A 19,130-nucleotide genomic window follows, 5' to 3' on the forward strand; every position below is an offset into this window, starting at 1 on the left:
CACTGTCCAAAGTCTACGAACATGTCCTAAAAGATTAAAAGAAATGAGGCAAAGACATGGAAAAGAATTTAAAGTCTGTTATTTTTATCTGCTACCTGGAACACAAAGGACAATAAGCCTGAGAGGATAAAATTCCTAGCTGTGATGGATCTCAACCCAGAAGCAGTGTTGTGACAGGAACGCTCTCCCTCCTGTATGCACCTCCCTTTAATCTGCGGGGCAACCAAAACTAATACACTCAACGTGAAAATGAAAAAAGTCACGGGTGCAAACTGGAATTGACCAGACATTACTATACAAACCAGACCATACCGCACTTTCACCAAGAAAAACCTGAACCACAAATTAAATGAAATAAAAGTTTACAGTACTGCAGTAGCTATACTTTATAATTGATAGAGCAATAATTTAGATTGAATACAGTCCACAGGCTATTCTTTCACTTCACTAAATGACTTTCATGAACCACACCTGCATCTCTACAGGAAGCTCCAGCCTCTGAGGTTTATCGCGAACGTGTTAAGCATGCGTTTGGTTTCTTTAGTTCTTTGCTCAGCCAGTGTTCCTGTGTGAACCTAGCTCCTGTGATGTCCTTGTGCTTGTGTCCTGTCTCAGCTGTCAGTTTTTCTTTTTTTGTTATAGATTTGGAATCGCCAATTACTTTTTCTCCCCAATTTGGAAAGGCCTGCAGGCATCCGGCCAGTCTACAGGGGTCGCTGGTGTGCAGTAAGCTGAGGACACCCTGACCGACTTAAGCGCTCCCCACCCGGGCGGTGCTCAGCTAATTGTGCGCCACCCCTTGGGAACTCCTGTCCACGGTTGGCAGTGGAATAGCCTGGACTTGAACCGGCAATCTCCAGGCTATAGGGCACATCCTGCACTCCAAGCGGAGTGCCTTTACCAGATGCGCCACTCGGGAGCCCCAGCTGTGAGTTTTTCAACCCCTGGGTATTCCACAGGAGATTTGAAGATTGTCAGTATAAGAGGCGATGTGCTTCAGAGCAACTCAAAAACATTTCCGAGAAGCTGGAATACAAGAATTCAGTACAAGGAAAGTGGAGTTAACTGCAAGGTTATCATTACCTTTTCATCAGCCAAATGGGAACAAGACATTGCATCTTAAGGTGGGCTGTCCAATGGAAAAAAATAAAATCTCTAAAATGAAAAATCTCTAAAATGAAAAGCCTAGTTTCAGCGAACAGCCTAACCTAGCATTGCGGGGATTGGGTTTCGGGATCGGGATTGCTTGAAGTTGCCCAGTGCTGGGGTGTCCTAGCTGTCCCAGTCCGCGCAGGGCAGGCCCTCGTCCTCAGAGTCAGAATCTGGGGAGGCCTCCTTGATGCGGCGCAGTGCCTCGTGAATGCTGCGGGTGAGCGGGTCAGCAGAGTCGGGCAGCTCCCCCAGGGTGTCCTGCAGATCCTCGCGCTGAACCTTCTTCAGCGGGACGCCCTTACGGATCTGTGCTAGGATGTTGTTGCTGTCATCTTCCTCCGGGGAAGGTGGCATGGCACGCTGTTCCATCTTCCGTAGGTGGAAGCTGCCTCGTTTCAGAGAAGCCAGTACCTCATCCATCGGAGAACTCACTGTCAATACAAGAGCATGAATACAATATGCATTTACACACACACACACACACACATATACTGTATATAACAGAGCTGACTGAGTAAGCCAAAGCTTAGACCAGAGATGCCACTCGCTTTTAACCAAGTGTACAGAAACGGGACACAGTCACCAGGCTTGTGTCCAGATCCACTGCTCATAGCAAGTCCAAGTCCTCGCAATTTGATTTTATAAATCAATTGTTTTTATAGAATGGATTTCAACACCTGATCAGAATTTCAACACCTCATCAGGATTTCCATGTGATGATAATACATTTCATCAAAATATAACTCAGCGGATCTCAAATTGTGGGTCGCAAATACCTAATCAATTAAAAAAACTAGTTTAGTTTAAGAAACAATTACATTAATGTATTATTATTATTGATACTTACTCAATTTTCCCTCGTCCTACCTGCCTTTGTCTGAATTAGCTACCTAGAAAGCAAACCGCCATGTCAGCCAATCAGCGGAAAGCACCTCTGTAGTGTTTAATCCAGCCTCTGCGATTTTTGTTGCGAAGTTTGAGAACTGCTGATATAACTATATACAAATACAACTAAAAAATATAACTAAAAATGCAACATATCTACGGTATCTTTGAGCAGTTTCACTATAGGGTAATTCCACAACAAATCGACTATATTTGTGGATCGTTCCCACATCATATCAGATTCTTCCAATTATTAGCTTTTAACTATGGCCTATAAAGGGCAAGGGTGTGGGGGGGCATGGCAGATGTAGTGAGTATCAGGAAGATAACTTGAAGTGAGGTGAGGATCATTGGCCAGCTTGATGCAGAATCACCCTATATCCATTTTCCCAGGGCTGTGCACCCCCCTGCAGAGGATAATAAAGAGTATTAGTTTAAAGCCTTACTTCTTCTTTTCTGTGATCCTTCCATGGCAGATGTCTTCTTGAGCTTCTTCCTGGCACTCACCAGCTGGCTGCTGTCAAAGAGCTGTGCGGAGGGCAGTGCGCTGGAGGCTTGCATTGTCTCTGTCACGAGTTCTCCGGGCTGCCTGACGGGGCTGCCGGGCTGTGCCTCGCTCTCGGAGAGGGGGTCTTCGCTGGGACAGGGTGGAGGAGGGGGCCCCCCACCTCCTGGAGGGGGCGGGGATGTAGCAGCTGTGGCTGGGCAGGTAAGCAGAGTGAGACCTCGTTCCAGAGGTAGAGAAAGGGGCAGCGAGGCATGCTGGGGTGGTTGGAAGGTGGTGCTCGCTGGAGGTAATGAAACACTCTCTAGCCCCACTGCTTGTTGGGTGGTGCTGGGGGCTTGGGGCAATCCTGCCTCCCTCTCCTCTGCAGTCTCGTCGGTCTGCACACTTGTTGTGAGGGACTGAGCCTGATCCGGGCTGGCATAGGGAACCGATTGGCTGCTACTTTTCCTCCTTGCCAGTCGAAGTCTGGTTGATTTCAGTATGACCTGACCTGGGTACCGCTGCAAGGAGACAAAAACAATACCAAACAATAAGGCCTACACCCATAATTAAATGTGACAATCACTGGAGTTAGAATTCTTCCCTGTTTCACACAGAAATGAGAAAGGCTGCATAACCACCAAAACATCCATCAACCGGTACCAACCTGCTTAAAGTTGCGGAGTCTGTCCAGTGTTCGCTGTCGTTCCTGACTGACCCAAATGTTCTTTTTCTCATCCTCCTCCTGCTAAAGAAATAGAAATGCACCTGTGACAAATGCTGCTGTATGGCCCAAATACAAGTGTGTGTTTCTGGGAACAAGCAAAGACTCCCTGCGTCCCATTTAAAAAGCATTACCAAGGCAGTCAATCTACTGTATTTACCTCATTTACATTAATTCTAACGTTGTCTGAAAATGGTCCTGTATTTTATAGCTAATTTTTGTGTGCCAACAGGCAGGCATGTATTGAAAATACATGTAATTGAAATAAGGATTTTCATTATATTTGTATTTTTTGTAATTTGTAATGCAAATGCTAATGCATAAGTATTTAGTATTTTGTATTGAAAAGACACATGGCTTTTTTGTAATTTCAAAGCACTCAAAAATACACTGCTGCTATGCCACCTGGAGCCAAGTTCATTGCAGGATTTCAGATGACCTTCTCGCTGTGAGAACGCAACAACAGTTCTGTAAATGTTTTGAAAACAAAAATATGTAACTTTTTTATTCCCATATGGTTTGTATCTGAAAAAAAAGATGACTATTATCTGATTAAAAGTGACATTTTCATCCTTTTGTACAAATAACTTGTCTAGTCAGAAATTCCTGCCAGCAGCCCAAAGAAACATGTCTGCACATCCAGTAAGAATGTATGATATACACAGCAGTTTATTGCTATTATTAGTATTAGTATTATTCTGCTTGATCGACAGTTGGGTTCAATGTTTAAAAAACAAACATCTGAAGGGAATGAAAGTACAGTTTAAAATAAAGATGTGCCATTTGCCAAATTTTTACTTTTAATTTAATTCTAATAACAAAGGCCAATGATAGTTCAAATCAGTTGACTTTATTAAAAATAATAAATCTGACTGCATTCCCAAAGAAGTAGGTGGGTAGAAATATAACAAGATAAATACACAGATAATAGCAGAAAAGCTGAAAGAAAACCCTGCACAGCTTTACATATATCTACTGAAGTGCTAGTTCAGTTGTGACATGATTGGATTAGGACACCATATAATAATTGTGGAAATCTCCCATTGTCAATTCATTAGTGCATGCCACGCTTAATGGAATTGTATGGATGTATGACAGTTTGAACCTACTAATTGATATCCATGAGAAAGTTCCCCAGTTGATAGAAAACTCTATCTTCCTAGCTTTAAGGAAGTGGAGCTAGACTTCATTCATGAGTACTCACTGCTGAGTGCTGAAGCCCACTGCCACTGCTATATATCGCCGTCAGGGTCAGAAAGCCTCTTACTATGGTGAGCTCATCCACACTCTTTTTGCTGAGGAGTCAAAATTACAATCGTTTTTTCTGTTTTCCTCTTGATTTAGTGGTGCCTATTCTATGTACATCAGTCTCTCAGTGAAGCTTCCTCCTGTTAGGCTGAGGAGCTCAGGACCGCCGCAACCCTCCAAGCCTTGTGATCCTAGGTGTTCTTTCCACCAGGACTCCAGGTGTTAGACAGTGGTTCAAGGACAATAATGCTGAAAATGTGCAGTAGCTGGCCCAGAGTGACAACTTAAACTCTATCAAACCACTGTGGGGCGTTTTGAAATGCCACCTAGGCATTGACCACTAAGTCTTGCTGAAATGTCAAATGCGCTGAAGGAGAATTGGAACAATATTCCTCCACATATCTATCAAAATGTAGTGGCCAGTGTTAGTAACAGCCCGAGCTGACCTACACTCATTCGATATTGGAGCCCCTGTTATAGTAAAAAATAAAAAATAAATACATGTAATTAAAGCTTACTAAACCAAGTTAAAGAGGCATCTGAAACGTGACCCTAAACAATGAGTTATTACATATTAAGGGTACATTTGAATTGCTTTATTTACCTAGCGTCAATCTCTTTATTACCTTGAATGCGTTTAAGATATTGGGACACAGGGGTTATGGCTGTATAAATTTATGTTGACAGAATTTACCAGCTGCATGGCATGATGGGATGTGTAGTCCTCTTGGCTGCCTTGGCGCTGACACATCTTCTCTCTGTGGTTCACAATACAGATCTCCTGTGGGGAAAGAAGGACTTGGTACTAAAAATTTGCTGCAGGTGGATTTCCATCCTTTTAGTTGGAGGACCTTCATGACTATCCAATAATAGGATTCCATCTTAGTTGTTGACTCTGTACTTACATAATTTTACACACAGTATATAGTACATATGAAATATGAAAAAACTGTATAGTACACGATATGTAAAAGCAATACAGTTCATATATATATATATATATATATATATATATATATATATATATATATATATATATATATATATATATATATATATATATATACCATATATACACACACACACACACACACATATAAATACAGCTCTGGAAAAAATTGAGACCAATGCAAAATTATCAGTTTCTCTGGTTTTACTATTTATAGGTATGTGTTTGTCAGTGCAATGTTGTCAGACCTCGAATAATGCAAAGAAAATAAGTTCATATTCATTTTTAAACAACACAATACTAATGTTTTAACTTAGGAAGAGTTCAGAAATCAATATTTGGTGAAATAACCCTGATTTTCAAGCACAGCTTTCATGCGTCTTGGCATGCTCTCCACCAGTCTTTCACATTGATGTTGGGCGACTTTATGCCACTCCTGGCGCAAAAATTCAAGCAGCTCGTCTTTGATTGATGGCTTGTGACCATCCATCATCCTCTTGATCACAACCCAGAGGTATTCAATGGGGTTCATGTCTGGAGATTGGGCTGGTCATGACAGGGTCTTGATCTGGTGGTCCTCCATCCACACCTTGATTGACCTGGCTGTGTGGCATGGAGCATTGTCCTGCTGGAAAAACCAGTCTTCAGAGTTGGGGAACATTGTCACAGCAGCAGGAAGTTTTCTTCCAGGACAACCTTGTACTTGGCTTGATTCATGCGTCCTTCACAAAGACAAAGCTGCCCGATTCTAGCCTTGCTGAAGCACCCCCAGATCATCACCGACGACTACAAAAGATTGAGAAGTGAGTAGTTTTTCGAGATTTACAATTATACTTTATTTACAGTATTCACTTCTAAATCTTTTCTAGTCATCTTTGTATTACTTTAGTATAAATACATGTTAATTTGGATTCATATGTTGTTTTTTTCTGCCTTTATGTGAACGAAAAGACACAAATTTGCCCATTTTCCCATTGAAAATAGTGATATTTTGAAATATCACTGTCCTGGTCACAAAAGCAAAGTTTGTGGGGAATAATAGCCATGTTCTATACTTTTGAGGCATAAGCAATTAGGAAATAACACTTACTACCCAGGAACAAAAAAATAAAAAAAATTTGTTACACAGTGTAATTTTGCAGTGGTCTCTTAATTTTTTTCAGAGCTATATATATATAGATATATATATATATATATATATATATATATATATATATATATATATATATATATATATATATATATATGCGTGTGTGTCAAAAATGCAGATTCCGGCGCTACAAAAGAACTCAAGAACAGTTTATAAAATCCGGGGTGCCTCGTCCTGGGATACAGGTAATTAGAAGTCTCCTCCAGTGAGAAATCCCATCGAATAATAATTGAAGATAGCAACTCCCATTTCAATTAAGTCCACAGCGCAAAGGAATTCTCAATAAAACGCAATAGTCTTTATTTAAACATATTAAAAACCACAACAATAGCTTACATGTTCCGACCTGTAGGTCTTCCTCAGAGCACAATAGATTATATATCAGAGAGAATATATTTTTGGTCATGTTTATATACTTAAATTAACAGGGAAAAAGTTTCAAAACGTCAAAAAGTTCAAAACTACAATACAATTGTTTAAAAAGAGTGGTTCCCCTAAGTGACAGTTGCCCACGCTCCCACTGACTTAAAATAAATTTAAAATGAAAGATAAAAACACCAGCTTTGACAGGATAACAAAGGACTGATATGAAATGTCACTTTACAGTATGTTTCGCATTTAAGTTTTGTTAAAAAAAAACTAAAGCAGTTAAGTGACTGACAAGTTTTTTCTTCAAGGCTGGCCAAGCCAGCAGCATTACAACAATGAAGCGATTCCTCACATTAAGACAGCTGAAAAGAACACACGTCAGCCCCATCAATGACACTAATTCAGCTAATCATTGTCATGCAGTTCATACGAAAAGGGCTTGTTGCCACCAACGCCAACAATGCAAAATGTCACTACTGTGATTACTGATATGACTGTAGAAGCAGTTCAATCTCTGCTTTGAAAAGTCAGCTTTGCAGGTGTATTTAGTTAGCTATCTCCATTGTTTTACAAGGTTAAAACCCTATGGTGAAATAATGATGTGCTTTATGTTACAGTCCATTTTTTCTTTCAAATACATATTTTCATTTATGTAAATACTGTACTCCTATTGTACATTTCAATAAATGGACATCAACCTTTCCTAAAGCTGACAGTTTTTTTGTATATTTTTTTTTTTTACCCATAACAAATTGTAGGCAGGGAAAGCAAAGAGGGTATGAAAGAGAAAAGGAAAGAAGCAAAACCCGAAAATATCGTGTGGAGAGACACGAGTCAAAACCAGGAGAGCCCTTTGAGCCGACTAACCCAAAGCAATATTCTTCATGGAGACTACCGGAGGTAGGTTTGGATTCAGATTTACAGTAAAAGCCCCGATACCTGTACTGACTCATTTAAAGCTCTGTTAAGTTGTCTCTAAGGTTCACACTGGTTTCATATGAAATCGAGTGCGGTCGCTGTGGGATGGACATAGGAACCTTGGATCAAAGGCTTCAATTCCCTTTACCACACTGTGTTCATCTGTTTTAAACTAAGCTCTTGGCATATAATCCAAGTTTTGTATGACTGCAGAATTTCATGGGAACCCAGTGTGAAGCAGCTCACCTGCATACAGTAAAAGTATTTTTGTAAATCAATGAAAATCAGATATTGCAACCTTCTTGTTCCTGAGGTAGGCTTTCTTGGCAGATATGCGCCCTCTTCTGGCCTCCAGCTGCCGACCCTTCTGCTGCAGTTTGAGCAGATCCTCTTTCTGAGGGTGAATGGACGCTGCCATGTGCTCAGTGTCCTGCATGGCATCTATACTCTCGTAGGTGTCGTAGTACACCACCTCATCCTGCCTCTCTGGCACAAGAAGAGAGACAAGTCATGGAAGCCAGCTGCCACACAACATGTTTTTCTCCTGAATCAAATGTGTTCTGAATTTACATATTGTATGTACTTCATTAACAACTATATTAATAAACATTATACAGAGCTTCTATGTTGAGATGCTGTGATACAGGTAGCAGAGCAGACTCATGATTTAGGTGTGTGGAAATACAGATACGTTCAGGAGCCTAGTTTTGTAATGTATTTGTGGGCTGCAGACTCTCTGAGCAAGACAATTCTCTCTAAAAACGACTATAGGGCAAATAATAACTATACAAATGTCACTGTCTTACAAAGAAGAATGCATATAACGGGCATACAGTAGATTCGCATCAGTATACAGTATATAAGAAAGTTAGGATTTCTTCACTGCTTGGTCGGCACATTCCATACCTATCATCTGCCTTTTGATGCTCTCTAGTTGTGTGGTTAGCAGCAGCTCCTCACACTTCAGGATCTCCCCCTGAATCTCATAGAGCTGGAGCTGCATGTCATAGTAACTGGACTCCAACTGGTCCAGGCGAGCCATGGCCTCGTCCCCCCCTTGCAGATTCTGCATCTGGATTATAAAAGCATTGGCACACGCTAAAAGGACTCAGAACAAAAGCAAGTGAGGTGCAAAATACTACATGTCTGCGTTGTTCCTCTGATGTGATTTTTGAAAGGTAGTATTGCGGGACGCAAGACCCCAGCTCCCTGCACAGGGACCATTGGTCTGCTGTGATGTTAATAAAACTGTAATTTTGCCTGTCTGAGTGTTAATGTATTTTTGATTTTTGCACTGGATTAATTCTACTGCAATACTGTTTTGCAGATTGTTAACATCACGATACTGTTTTAACTTTCTTATGCTGTATATTTCATTACATTGCGGCAAGCTTACTTATTGCTTTGGAATCTGTGTTTAAAATGTTCTCGCCTCTCCTATGAATTACAATGGTGGTGTAAAATAAATATTTTAGCACTTTGAATTCAATAACTGCAGTGGTACATTTCACCCTCCAGAATGCACTTTATATAGACAGAACAAGCTAACAGCAGCTGATAGTGCAGTTCCCTGTGTTGATGTAGTGGCATCACGTGGTGACCCCCAGGTCCTGCATCCTAAAAGCTTGTATTTAAAACACAACCCCCTGGTCCTGATCCTAAGACCTTGTATTTAAACATGACACCCTGGTCCTGATCCTAACAGCTTGTATTTAAACATGACTCCCTGGTCCTGCATCCTAACAGCTTGTATTTAAACACTACCCCCTGGTCCTGCATACTAAGAGCTTGTATTTAAAAGCTATTTTTTTTACAAAGGACAAGATGAGAGCACAGCTGGGATTTTTCCTGTTTTGGTATCCTGACCTACCGGATGAACACTGACTGTGTTGCAGTACTTTGTTTACTCAAAACCAAACTTACACATAAACAAAAACAAAAACAAAAGTGTGCATCGGGGGGAGGTCCTGGCCCATGTCTCACCTCTTCTTTCAGTGCATGTTTCCTCTGCTCCAGGCAGATCTCTTTACCCCTCATCAGCTGCAGGGTCTCCTTGGACACAGCGTACTGCAGCTTCTCCATGCGCTCCACCGCTGCTGCCCACGCTGCCTTGCCAAACTTCTTCTGGTCGACCCGCATCCGGTCCGATACAGCTGAAACACACCATCACAATGCCATCAAACACATTCAAAGCTGAAACACAGCATCATCAAACACATTCCCAGCTGAAACACAGCACTGCAGTGCCATCAAAAACATTCACAGCTGAAACTCAGCATCAAACACATTCACAGCTGAAACACAGCACGCAATGCCATCAAACACATTCACAGCTGAAACACAGCATCACAATCACAGCTGAAACACAGCATCGCAATGCCAAAAAACACAATCACAGCTGAAACACAGCATCATCAAACACATTCAAGCTGAAACACAGCATCGCAATGCCATCAAACACATTCACAGCTGAAACACAGCATTACAATGCCATTAAACACATTCAAGCTGAAACACAGCATCGCAATGCCATCAAACACATTCTCGTCACAAGGCCACAGTGACATCTGGTGCTCACACATGACCTCTACTGGCATCTACAGCAAAATGTAGGAGTTTACAAAACTTTAGGGTTAACAAAAGCCAAAAATGTACCTTAAAACTAAATGTTATACAGCGTACCTAAAATTATTTAGGATGTTCATTTCAGATTGCTTCATGCTAAAATTCATACATAATTTAATTAGCTCCCAAACTCTACGTCTGTCCATGTTTAAACAATCACAGGGCATTGCTGTGCAATCAGGTTTGTTTGCGTGGTAATCAGAGGTGGTAATTCAGTGTTATGTAGCCTAATATTTCACAGACATATTATTATTATTCTTTATTTCTATTGCATTTCTTTTTGTGTTTTGAAAATGCATGCTCTCAACAGGACAGACACAAAACACAACAACAAAGAGAGGACAATGAAAATGCATGCTCTCAACAGGACAGACACAAAGCACAACAATGCGAGGACAATGAAAATGCATGCTCTCAATAGGACAGACACAAAGCACAACAACAAAGCGAGGACAATGAAAATGCATGCTGTCTTGGTTACCTTTCTGTGCCCTGGCTGTGATTTCAAAGTACTTGACAGTCAGGTCCTGAATGGACAGTACTGCCATATGCGCTTTTCTTTGCCAGTCAGCATCCTCCTTCTTCAAGCTTTCAATCCTTCTTGGACCGAGGTAATCGTTCTGCATGGAAATCTGTAAATGTAAGACACAGCATCAGCAAGGTTTGGTACTGCAGAGCTTCGGAGCAGCTTGCTGTGAATCAGGTACAGCAGGTACTGTTCAGGGAATACAGGACCCTTGTGAAACAGAGATCCTTTCACCTTTGTTCTTTCATTATTTCCAAAGCCGGTAAAGCTATGCTGGACCACGGATCTGTTTATGAACACAATGCAGGAATGGCTAAGCACCTCCAAATGATCCTTCGTAGGTTTGGTTCAAAGATGGCAGTTTGAGAAAAGCCAGACATTCACATATCCGACCCCCTGTGGACTGGAGTGTAGGCGGATAGGTGAAAAAAATCGGATCTGCGAACTTCAGTAGAAAAAGCATTTACATATCCATAAATAGGTTAGTGAACAAAACCAACATGCAAAATGCTTTAAACAACATGGGGATATTTTTTTGCTTTAAAAGTAAGGAAACATAAACAAGAATAATTAGGCTACAAATGCACAGTGTTGCTATGCGGTTTTCCATAAGCCACCTCCATGCAAAGTCCCTGCCTCCCTGGTTCTGCTTTTTTAATATCTCTGTCACGGTACTTTGTGCTCCTTCTTGATATTGCCAACAGCGGATAAGTAACTCTGTTTTAATATTGCTTCAGCTACTTTAAACAAACGGCTGGTAAGCACTGCATTTATGAATCTTGCTTTGTTTAAAATTCAAATGCATTTAAAAGCTACAACACGCTGCCAATATCTGCAAGCGTCCGCTCCTTCATATAAACACAGTGCACAACTCGATTGGTTTATTGAAACGTCAGTGCTACGCGCAGCTTACTGACACACGCAAATAGCCCGCCTCTCTTAAAGGGGTACACATTAAAAAGCTGATTACTATAAAGCCTTCTTTCTGTTTCCATCGCAGAAGCTGCATTTGCTGCCAATGCCATTACTCTTGTAGCCTTCTTTTAATATTTATTTATTCAGTTAGCGAGGCGATTAATTGATCGGGGCTGTTATGTGACGGTCGGATATGCGACGTTCCACTGCATGCAAGTCCCATATATCCAATGTAACAGGTTATTCTATATCCAGTATCCTCATAATGCTGTGCTCAAGAACGTACAAACCAAGACACATCCTATATCATCAGTACTGTATTTTGCTAGATCTATTTTTATTGTACCCTGTGTATGATTCTCTAGTCTGAGCTGTTTTAGGTTTTATATTGTGTATGACGTGCATTCCTTGCATTATACTATATTAAAACCTTATTTAACGCAAAACTCTAAAGTACAACTACGACCGGAATGACTGGTGATGACGTCAGGCCAGGAAATGAATCCACAACACACACAGGGTGAAACTGAGACTCTTATCCTCACTGAATTATGTTCTAGTCTGGCTGAGACGTTAAATTGAGCCTCCCCATCCTCCAGTGAGTCCCTCATAAACCTTGCTCACAATGCACTTGTGATCAAGCAGTTCAACCCAACGATCATCAGCAGCTTTCTGTTTCCTCCTGGCTTCTTATTTTCTTTATTTACTAATTTAGATCACTGACAAGATAACTCCCAAATACTCTGAAATCACTTCTCTCTAGGTAGATATTGCATATAAATGCGTGCGCTGCTAGTTTTCCAGCACGTTTTGTTTCTGTCTGCAAGTCCCACATCTAAAAAATAAGGGTTAATACAATGTTTTCCAAAGTGGTGGCAGCCAATGCGGAAAGCAACCAATTACACTAAATTACTAAATACCTCTGAGCTTCAGGTCCAGAAACCTGAAGCATATGCTGCGGACTTAAAACGTAACATTTAACACGGCTGTCATGGTTAGGTTTTGTTTGGCCGGTGAACATGATCGTCACGTCATGACCGAACTGGAAGAACACAGTATCATATAAGGGTACCCTACTGTACCTCTTGAACCAAGCTTGATCATTTTCAAATGCTTTGTGTTCCCCAGTCGAAGGGTGGGGAGTAAAGTTTTTTTTAAACTGCTACTGTATAAACATGTATTAATTTTATATATATATATTTTATTTAAACAGTGGTGGATGTAAATATTTGCAGTGTTAGATGTTTCATTTTCAAAACCTTAGCAGACAAAGAGCACTAGTTTACATAATATAATAATATCATCTTTATTTTTATATAGCGCCTTCCATAGTGAACCACCATCACAAAGCGCTTTACAGAAGTAGGATGTGAACTGTGCATTAAATGCAGAGTCACTTACAACAGAACACTGATTTAACATCTCATCTGTAGGGTGGTGCACAAGGAAGTTAAGTGACTTGTTCAGGGTCACATAGTGAGTCAGTCAGTGGCAGGGTGGGATTTGAACCCGTGATCTTCTGGTTATCAGACCTGGACTTTAACCACCGACCACACTGACTCATTTTAATAATTTAAAGTCTAAATATCTAAACGGGTCACCTTAGGATTGGAAAGGTACCTGTAATTCTGGAAGAGGGCAACAGACTAGTAAAATTTAAAAAATAGTATAATAAAAATTAATCAGTTTTTAGCATCAATATGGCAATAACTGTTTCCACTTTGCATGATCTGCATGGATACTGGACTGAACTGGTTTCCAAGAATCAATCCTGAAGTCAGGCTTTTAGATTCTGCTGTCTGGAAATGAATAATAACACTTCTTAATCCTAGAGCAATCTAATAAATTAACCAACCATGCAAGTCTCTCCAGTAGTAAGCCTAAACAAATACATTATAATACTCAATAAATGCTGTTTTTGCAAACTGTTTTTGATAGAAGAGTTTCATGCTGTATCTGTGTTCTTGTTTAAAGGCATTGATGCATAGTAGTTCTAGTAAAAATAGTTTCCAGTTGAACAAAGATTAATACAAACATACCACAATGTTTAATACAATTCATCAAGACTGCATTAAACATCAATGAATACTTAGAGAAGATAGATATGTGTACCATGCTACACAAGGTTATTATTGGATTACGCAGTGTGTTGTTAGGATTATATTGGTCTTAATCACAACTACATTATACAGTATGTACAACAGCATGTGTGCTTGACTCAGTGTAGGACTGCTGAGTTACGCTGTGGTATAAAACCACTTCCTGACAAACTAAAATCAACACAAAGAAAAAAGGACTGCAACACAAAAAACACAGCCCAGTGAATTGAAGACTGGTAACAAACAGGATACAGTACTTGCAGCTGCTTTTTTCAAGACAATTATGATAACAAAAAAAGTATTTATAAGCAAAAAGTAAGACATCAGAGGAGTTTTTCAAAAACAAAGATTCAGAACTGTAGCCTCTCTGAGAGTCCAGAGTGCTGACCTTCAAGTTACCTTTCTGAGCTCAAAACCTTGCTTCGAAGAGCAGAACTCTTCCTGAAAGGTTAAGCATTCTAGTCACACTCAAGGACCTTGAAAAGGCTGATTCATTTTAACTGTCAAGACAATATGGGACAAAAAACAAATAAAAAAACTTTAAAATCTGCCACCTTACATTACAACATTGGTTTAAAAACAAAGCTTAGGTCAGACAATAAACAAATAAATAAATAAGTCAGTCAGTCTCAGGTGTTCCATAAGATAAACATCAGTCTCATTTTGTGGGTTTCGGAGGTGTTTAAATCAGAAACATTAATAACAGTACCCAGTGCTACTGGCAGTCCTTTCAGGATACCACACTATCAGAGGCAGTCAGTGGTGAAGGGAACTGACTACTGTTGCAATACACTGTGCCAGGACTGTTACCAACACAGCTGAGCACATTTAATTAAACAGACAGACAATAAAAGGTTTGTACAAAAACGCTGACACCAAAACAGGACACGGCACTTTCGGCCAAAATAAATAGACGAACACAACGAACAGACACTAACAAACAGTGTGGACGAACGCTACACACAAGTACAGTGCTGGTGCTTCCAGCACTCGTAGCAATTGATCTTTTTATATTTATAATTTCTCCTCTCTCTCACCCGTTCTCCACTCACCGAACACACAACCTAGAGTGAGTGAAAACAAGATGCTTTTGTGCAGCTGTACCGAGACTTAATTGCTAATCAATCATTCAATTGGAGTCTCGGTACAACTGCACATGAATTAAGTGCAATTTCCCTTGCTCACATATTATTACATTTTACCTGCACGTGAAGTACTGTGCAATCCTTGTGCCAAAATTCAAATATACATTTTAAAACACTTGTGTTACACAGACCCATTTATACTCCGTGCACCAGTACCTATACACCAACATTAACACACCACATGCAACATATAACACACAAATACACACAGGGGTGGGGGACATTGCCACAGGAAGGTACTCATCATTGCTGCAGAAACAACTGCTACAGCAGAGCACAGCCCTTCACACCACACTATACACAAAACAACTGATACAGCAAGTGTATGAGCAGAGCCCTTCACACCACACTATAGTGGAAGCGACAGCGAGTGGGAGAAGTACAGGCGTGGAAAAGTACAGAGCAGTTTCGAAGCAGAAAGGAGAAATTGCATCTTGAATTGCTTTAATCAGAAAACAGAGGACATTGGGGAAACACAGCAGCAGCTCAACAGCGAGTGGGAGAAGTACAGGCGTGGAAAAGTACAGAGCAGTTTCGAAGCAGAAAGGAGAAATTGCATCTTGAATTGCTTTAATCAGAAAACAGAGGACATTGGGGAAACACAGCAGCAGCTCAAAGTCAAACAGCCGCGTGTGTTTTTCTGATAACAAACAAGCTGAAACTCGGAGCAGCTGATTCAAATTCAGCGCCGTTTTGAGACACGGGCGAGGGGAGGAGCCAACAGCACAGCAGAACAACGCAGTTAAACGAGGCAGTCTTCCCAGCGACAGCGAGTGGAAGCGACAGCGAGTGGGAGAAGTACAGGCGTGGAAAAGTACAGAGCAGTTTCGAAGCAGTTTGAAAGCAGGTTGTCAGCTGCAGAAGAAACTAAACTTCAAAAAAAAAAAACCTCAACATGGTCTTCAAGCCAGTAATCTGTGACACCTGCTTGATGTGGGAAATCCGAGAAAACCTAGCGGAGCTAAACCAAGTGTGCGTAAAGTGCCGCGCGATCCAGGATTTGCATAAACTAGTAAGTATGCTAGAAATGGAGCTGGAAGAAGTGAGACAGCAACAGGATCTTGAGGAACTGGCACACCCACAATTCATGGAAGTCTGCATCACCCCTAACAGACTGAAAGCCACCAGGGAGATAGAAGGTCAGAACAGCTGGGTTCAGGTAGGCAGAAGCAGGCAAAAAAAGAAACTTCGTCAAACACAACCACCAGAAATCAAAACAACCAACAGATTTGAGTCACTTCAGAATTTTGATGAGCAGAACCAACAACAAGAGAATGAAAGGAACAACATCCAGGACCCTATTGACAGTGGTGACCAGACAGCAAAAAGAAGGGAGGTCATGATTGTTGGGGACTCCATATTGAGAAACACAGCAAGTTCAATTCGCAGTTTGGACCCCCTTACTACAACAGTGTGCTGCCTTCCGGGAGCCTCGGTCAAGCACATCACTGAGAACGTGGACAGGCTCCTAGAACGAACAGGAGACGACCCGGTAGTAGTCGTCCACATCGGTACAAACAACATTGGAAGAGACAGACCAAAATCCCTGCAAAACAAATTCAGAGAGCTAGGAAGGAAATTAAAAGAGAAAACCAAAACTGTGGTATTTTCTGGTATACTACCCGCACCTTGCAAAGGACCATATGGACAGCTGGAAATAATTAATCAAAACGAATGGCTGAAGACGTGGTGCACACGGGAAGGCTTCACCTATCTTGATCATTGGACCACATTCTACAACGAGGACTATCTGTATAGACGGGATGGACTGCATTTAAATAACAAGGGAACTAGTCTACTCGGAGAAAAGATCCTCGAGCAGGTTCGGAAGCATTTAAACTAGAAAGGAAGGGGGGAGAAATCAACAAAAAAAACAGAAGGGAGACCGCATCAAAACAAGAACAACAACTCAGGTAAGACAACCATTAAATGTATTTATCTAAATGCTAGAAGTATCAGAAACAAAATTCTAGAACTTGAAGCTACTGCACTAACAGGTAACTATGATGTGATAGGTGTTACAGAAACGTGGTTATCTGAGAGTGATGGGGACGAATATAATATTTGTGGGTATACACTGTATAGGAAAGACAGGCAGGACAGAAGAGGAGGAGGGGTAGCGCTATACATAAGAAACAGTCTTGAAGCCCAGGTGTTAAACCTGGACAAAGAAAATAAAACCGAATCAATATGGGTCAGAATAACAGACAAAAATTCAAAAGGCATAATAATAGGAGCATGCTATAGACCGCCAGATTCAGACGGTGAGCAAAATAATCTGTTATACAATGACATTAGAAATGTGTGTAGCAAAGGAGAAGCCATACTAATGGGGGATTTCAACTTCCCCCAAATAAAATGGGAAAACCCGGTGGGTAGCGCGAAGGATGAAATAGAAATGGTGGAAATGACAAATGACTGCTTCCTAACACAATTTGTGAAGGCACCCACTAGAGGGGAGGCATGCCTTGATTTAGTCTTTTCAAATAACGAAGATAGAATAACTAAAACAGAGGTCAGAGAACCACTGGCAAACTCAGACCACAACATGGTCTCATTTGAAGTGTTTTTTAAAACCCCAAAAGTAAAGACTAAAGCTAAGGTTTACAATTTTAGAAAAGCAAACTATGAAGGTATGAAACAGAGACTAACAGAAGTAGATTGGAGTAAAATAGAGAAAACACCCACAGAAGAAGGATGGTTGTTCTTCAAAAATGTAGTACTAGAGGCGCAAAACAATTATATCCCTAAAGTAGACAAATCTAAATGTAAAACTAAATTGCCAAAATGGTTTAATAGATCAATTAAAAAAAATATTCAGCAAAAAAAGGCACTTTACAGAGCATTAAAAAAGGACCAAAAAGAAAGTACGCAGAAAGAGTACACAGAACTGCAAACGCAAGTCAAAAAGGAAGTTAGAAAGGCCAAGAGAGAAATAGAAATGAACATTGCTAAGGGAGCTAAAACCAATTCCAAAATGTTTTTCCAATATTACAACAGCAAGAGAACATTCAAAGAGGAGATTAAATGTTTAAGAGATACAAATGGCAAAATCGTAGAGGAAGAAAAAAAAATAGCAAATATGTTAAATGATTACTTTTCACAAGTTTTTACAAAGGAAGATACTGACAACATGCCCCACATGTCATCCAGTTCCTATCCAGTTTTAAATAACTTTAGCATAACTGAGGCAGAAGTGTTAAAGGGACTAGGAGCTCTTAAAATAAACAAATCCCCTGGGCCGGATGAGATCCTCCCAGTAGTACTCAAAGAAATGAAAGAAGTTATTTACAAACCGCTAACCAAGATCATGCAGCAGTCTCTTGACACAGGGGTGGTACCGACAGACTGGAAAATTGCAAACGTAATACCGATCCACAAAAAGGGAAACAAAACTGAACCAGGTAACTACAGACCAGTAAGCCTGACTTCTATTATATGCAAACTTATGGAAACTATAATAAGATCCAAAATGGAAAATTACCTTTATGGTAACAGGGTACTGGGAGACAGTCAACATGGTTTTAGGAAAGGGAGATCGTGCCTAACTAACTTGCTTGATTTTTTTGAGGATGCAACATCGATAATGGATAATTGCAAAGCATATGACATGGTTTATTTAGATTTCCAGAAAGCTTTTGACAAAGTCCCGCACAAAAGATTAATTCTCAAACTGAACGCAGTTGGGATTCAAGGAAACGCATGTACATGGATTAGGGAGTGGTTAACATGTAGAAAACAGAAAGTACTGATTAGAGGAAAAACCTCAGAATGGAGTGTGGTAACCAGCGGTGTACCACAGGGATCAGTATTAGGTCCTCTGCTATTCCTAATCTACATTAATGATTTAGATTCTGGTATAGTAAGCAAACTTGTTAAATTTGCAGACGACACAAAAGTAGGAGGAGTGGCAAACACTGTTGCAGCAGCAAAGGTCA

The 19,130-nt window shown here is 40.5% G+C and overlaps 1 protein-coding gene across 1 annotated transcript in view; it reads right to left on the bottom strand.

Moving 5' to 3' along the window:
* Positions 1-851: 851 nt before the first annotated feature.
* Positions 852-19,130, bottom strand: part of jmy (junction mediating and regulatory protein, p53 cofactor) — a 42,595-nt gene continuing 24,316 nt past the window's right edge. The window contains exons 4-11 of the mRNA XM_041236653.1: positions 10,989-11,139; positions 9,866-10,035; positions 8,789-8,954; positions 8,181-8,368; positions 5,191-5,277; positions 3,192-3,272; positions 2,484-3,045; positions 852-1,583 (exon numbers count right to left, since the gene is read on the bottom strand). Of these exons, the coding sequence (XP_041092587.1) occupies positions 1,273-1,583; positions 2,484-3,045; positions 3,192-3,272; positions 5,191-5,277; positions 8,181-8,368; positions 8,789-8,954; positions 9,866-10,035; positions 10,989-11,139 (1,716 nt within the window). The 3' untranslated portion in view covers positions 852-1,272. The remainder of the gene's footprint in view (positions 1,584-2,483; positions 3,046-3,191; positions 3,273-5,190; positions 5,278-8,180; positions 8,369-8,788; positions 8,955-9,865; positions 10,036-10,988; positions 11,140-19,130) is intronic.

Source organism: Polyodon spathula, chromosome 2, assembly GCF_017654505.1.
Source record: "Polyodon spathula isolate WHYD16114869_AA chromosome 2, ASM1765450v1, whole genome shotgun sequence".
Taxonomy (NCBI): Eukaryota; Metazoa; Chordata; class Actinopteri; order Acipenseriformes; family Polyodontidae; genus Polyodon; species Polyodon spathula.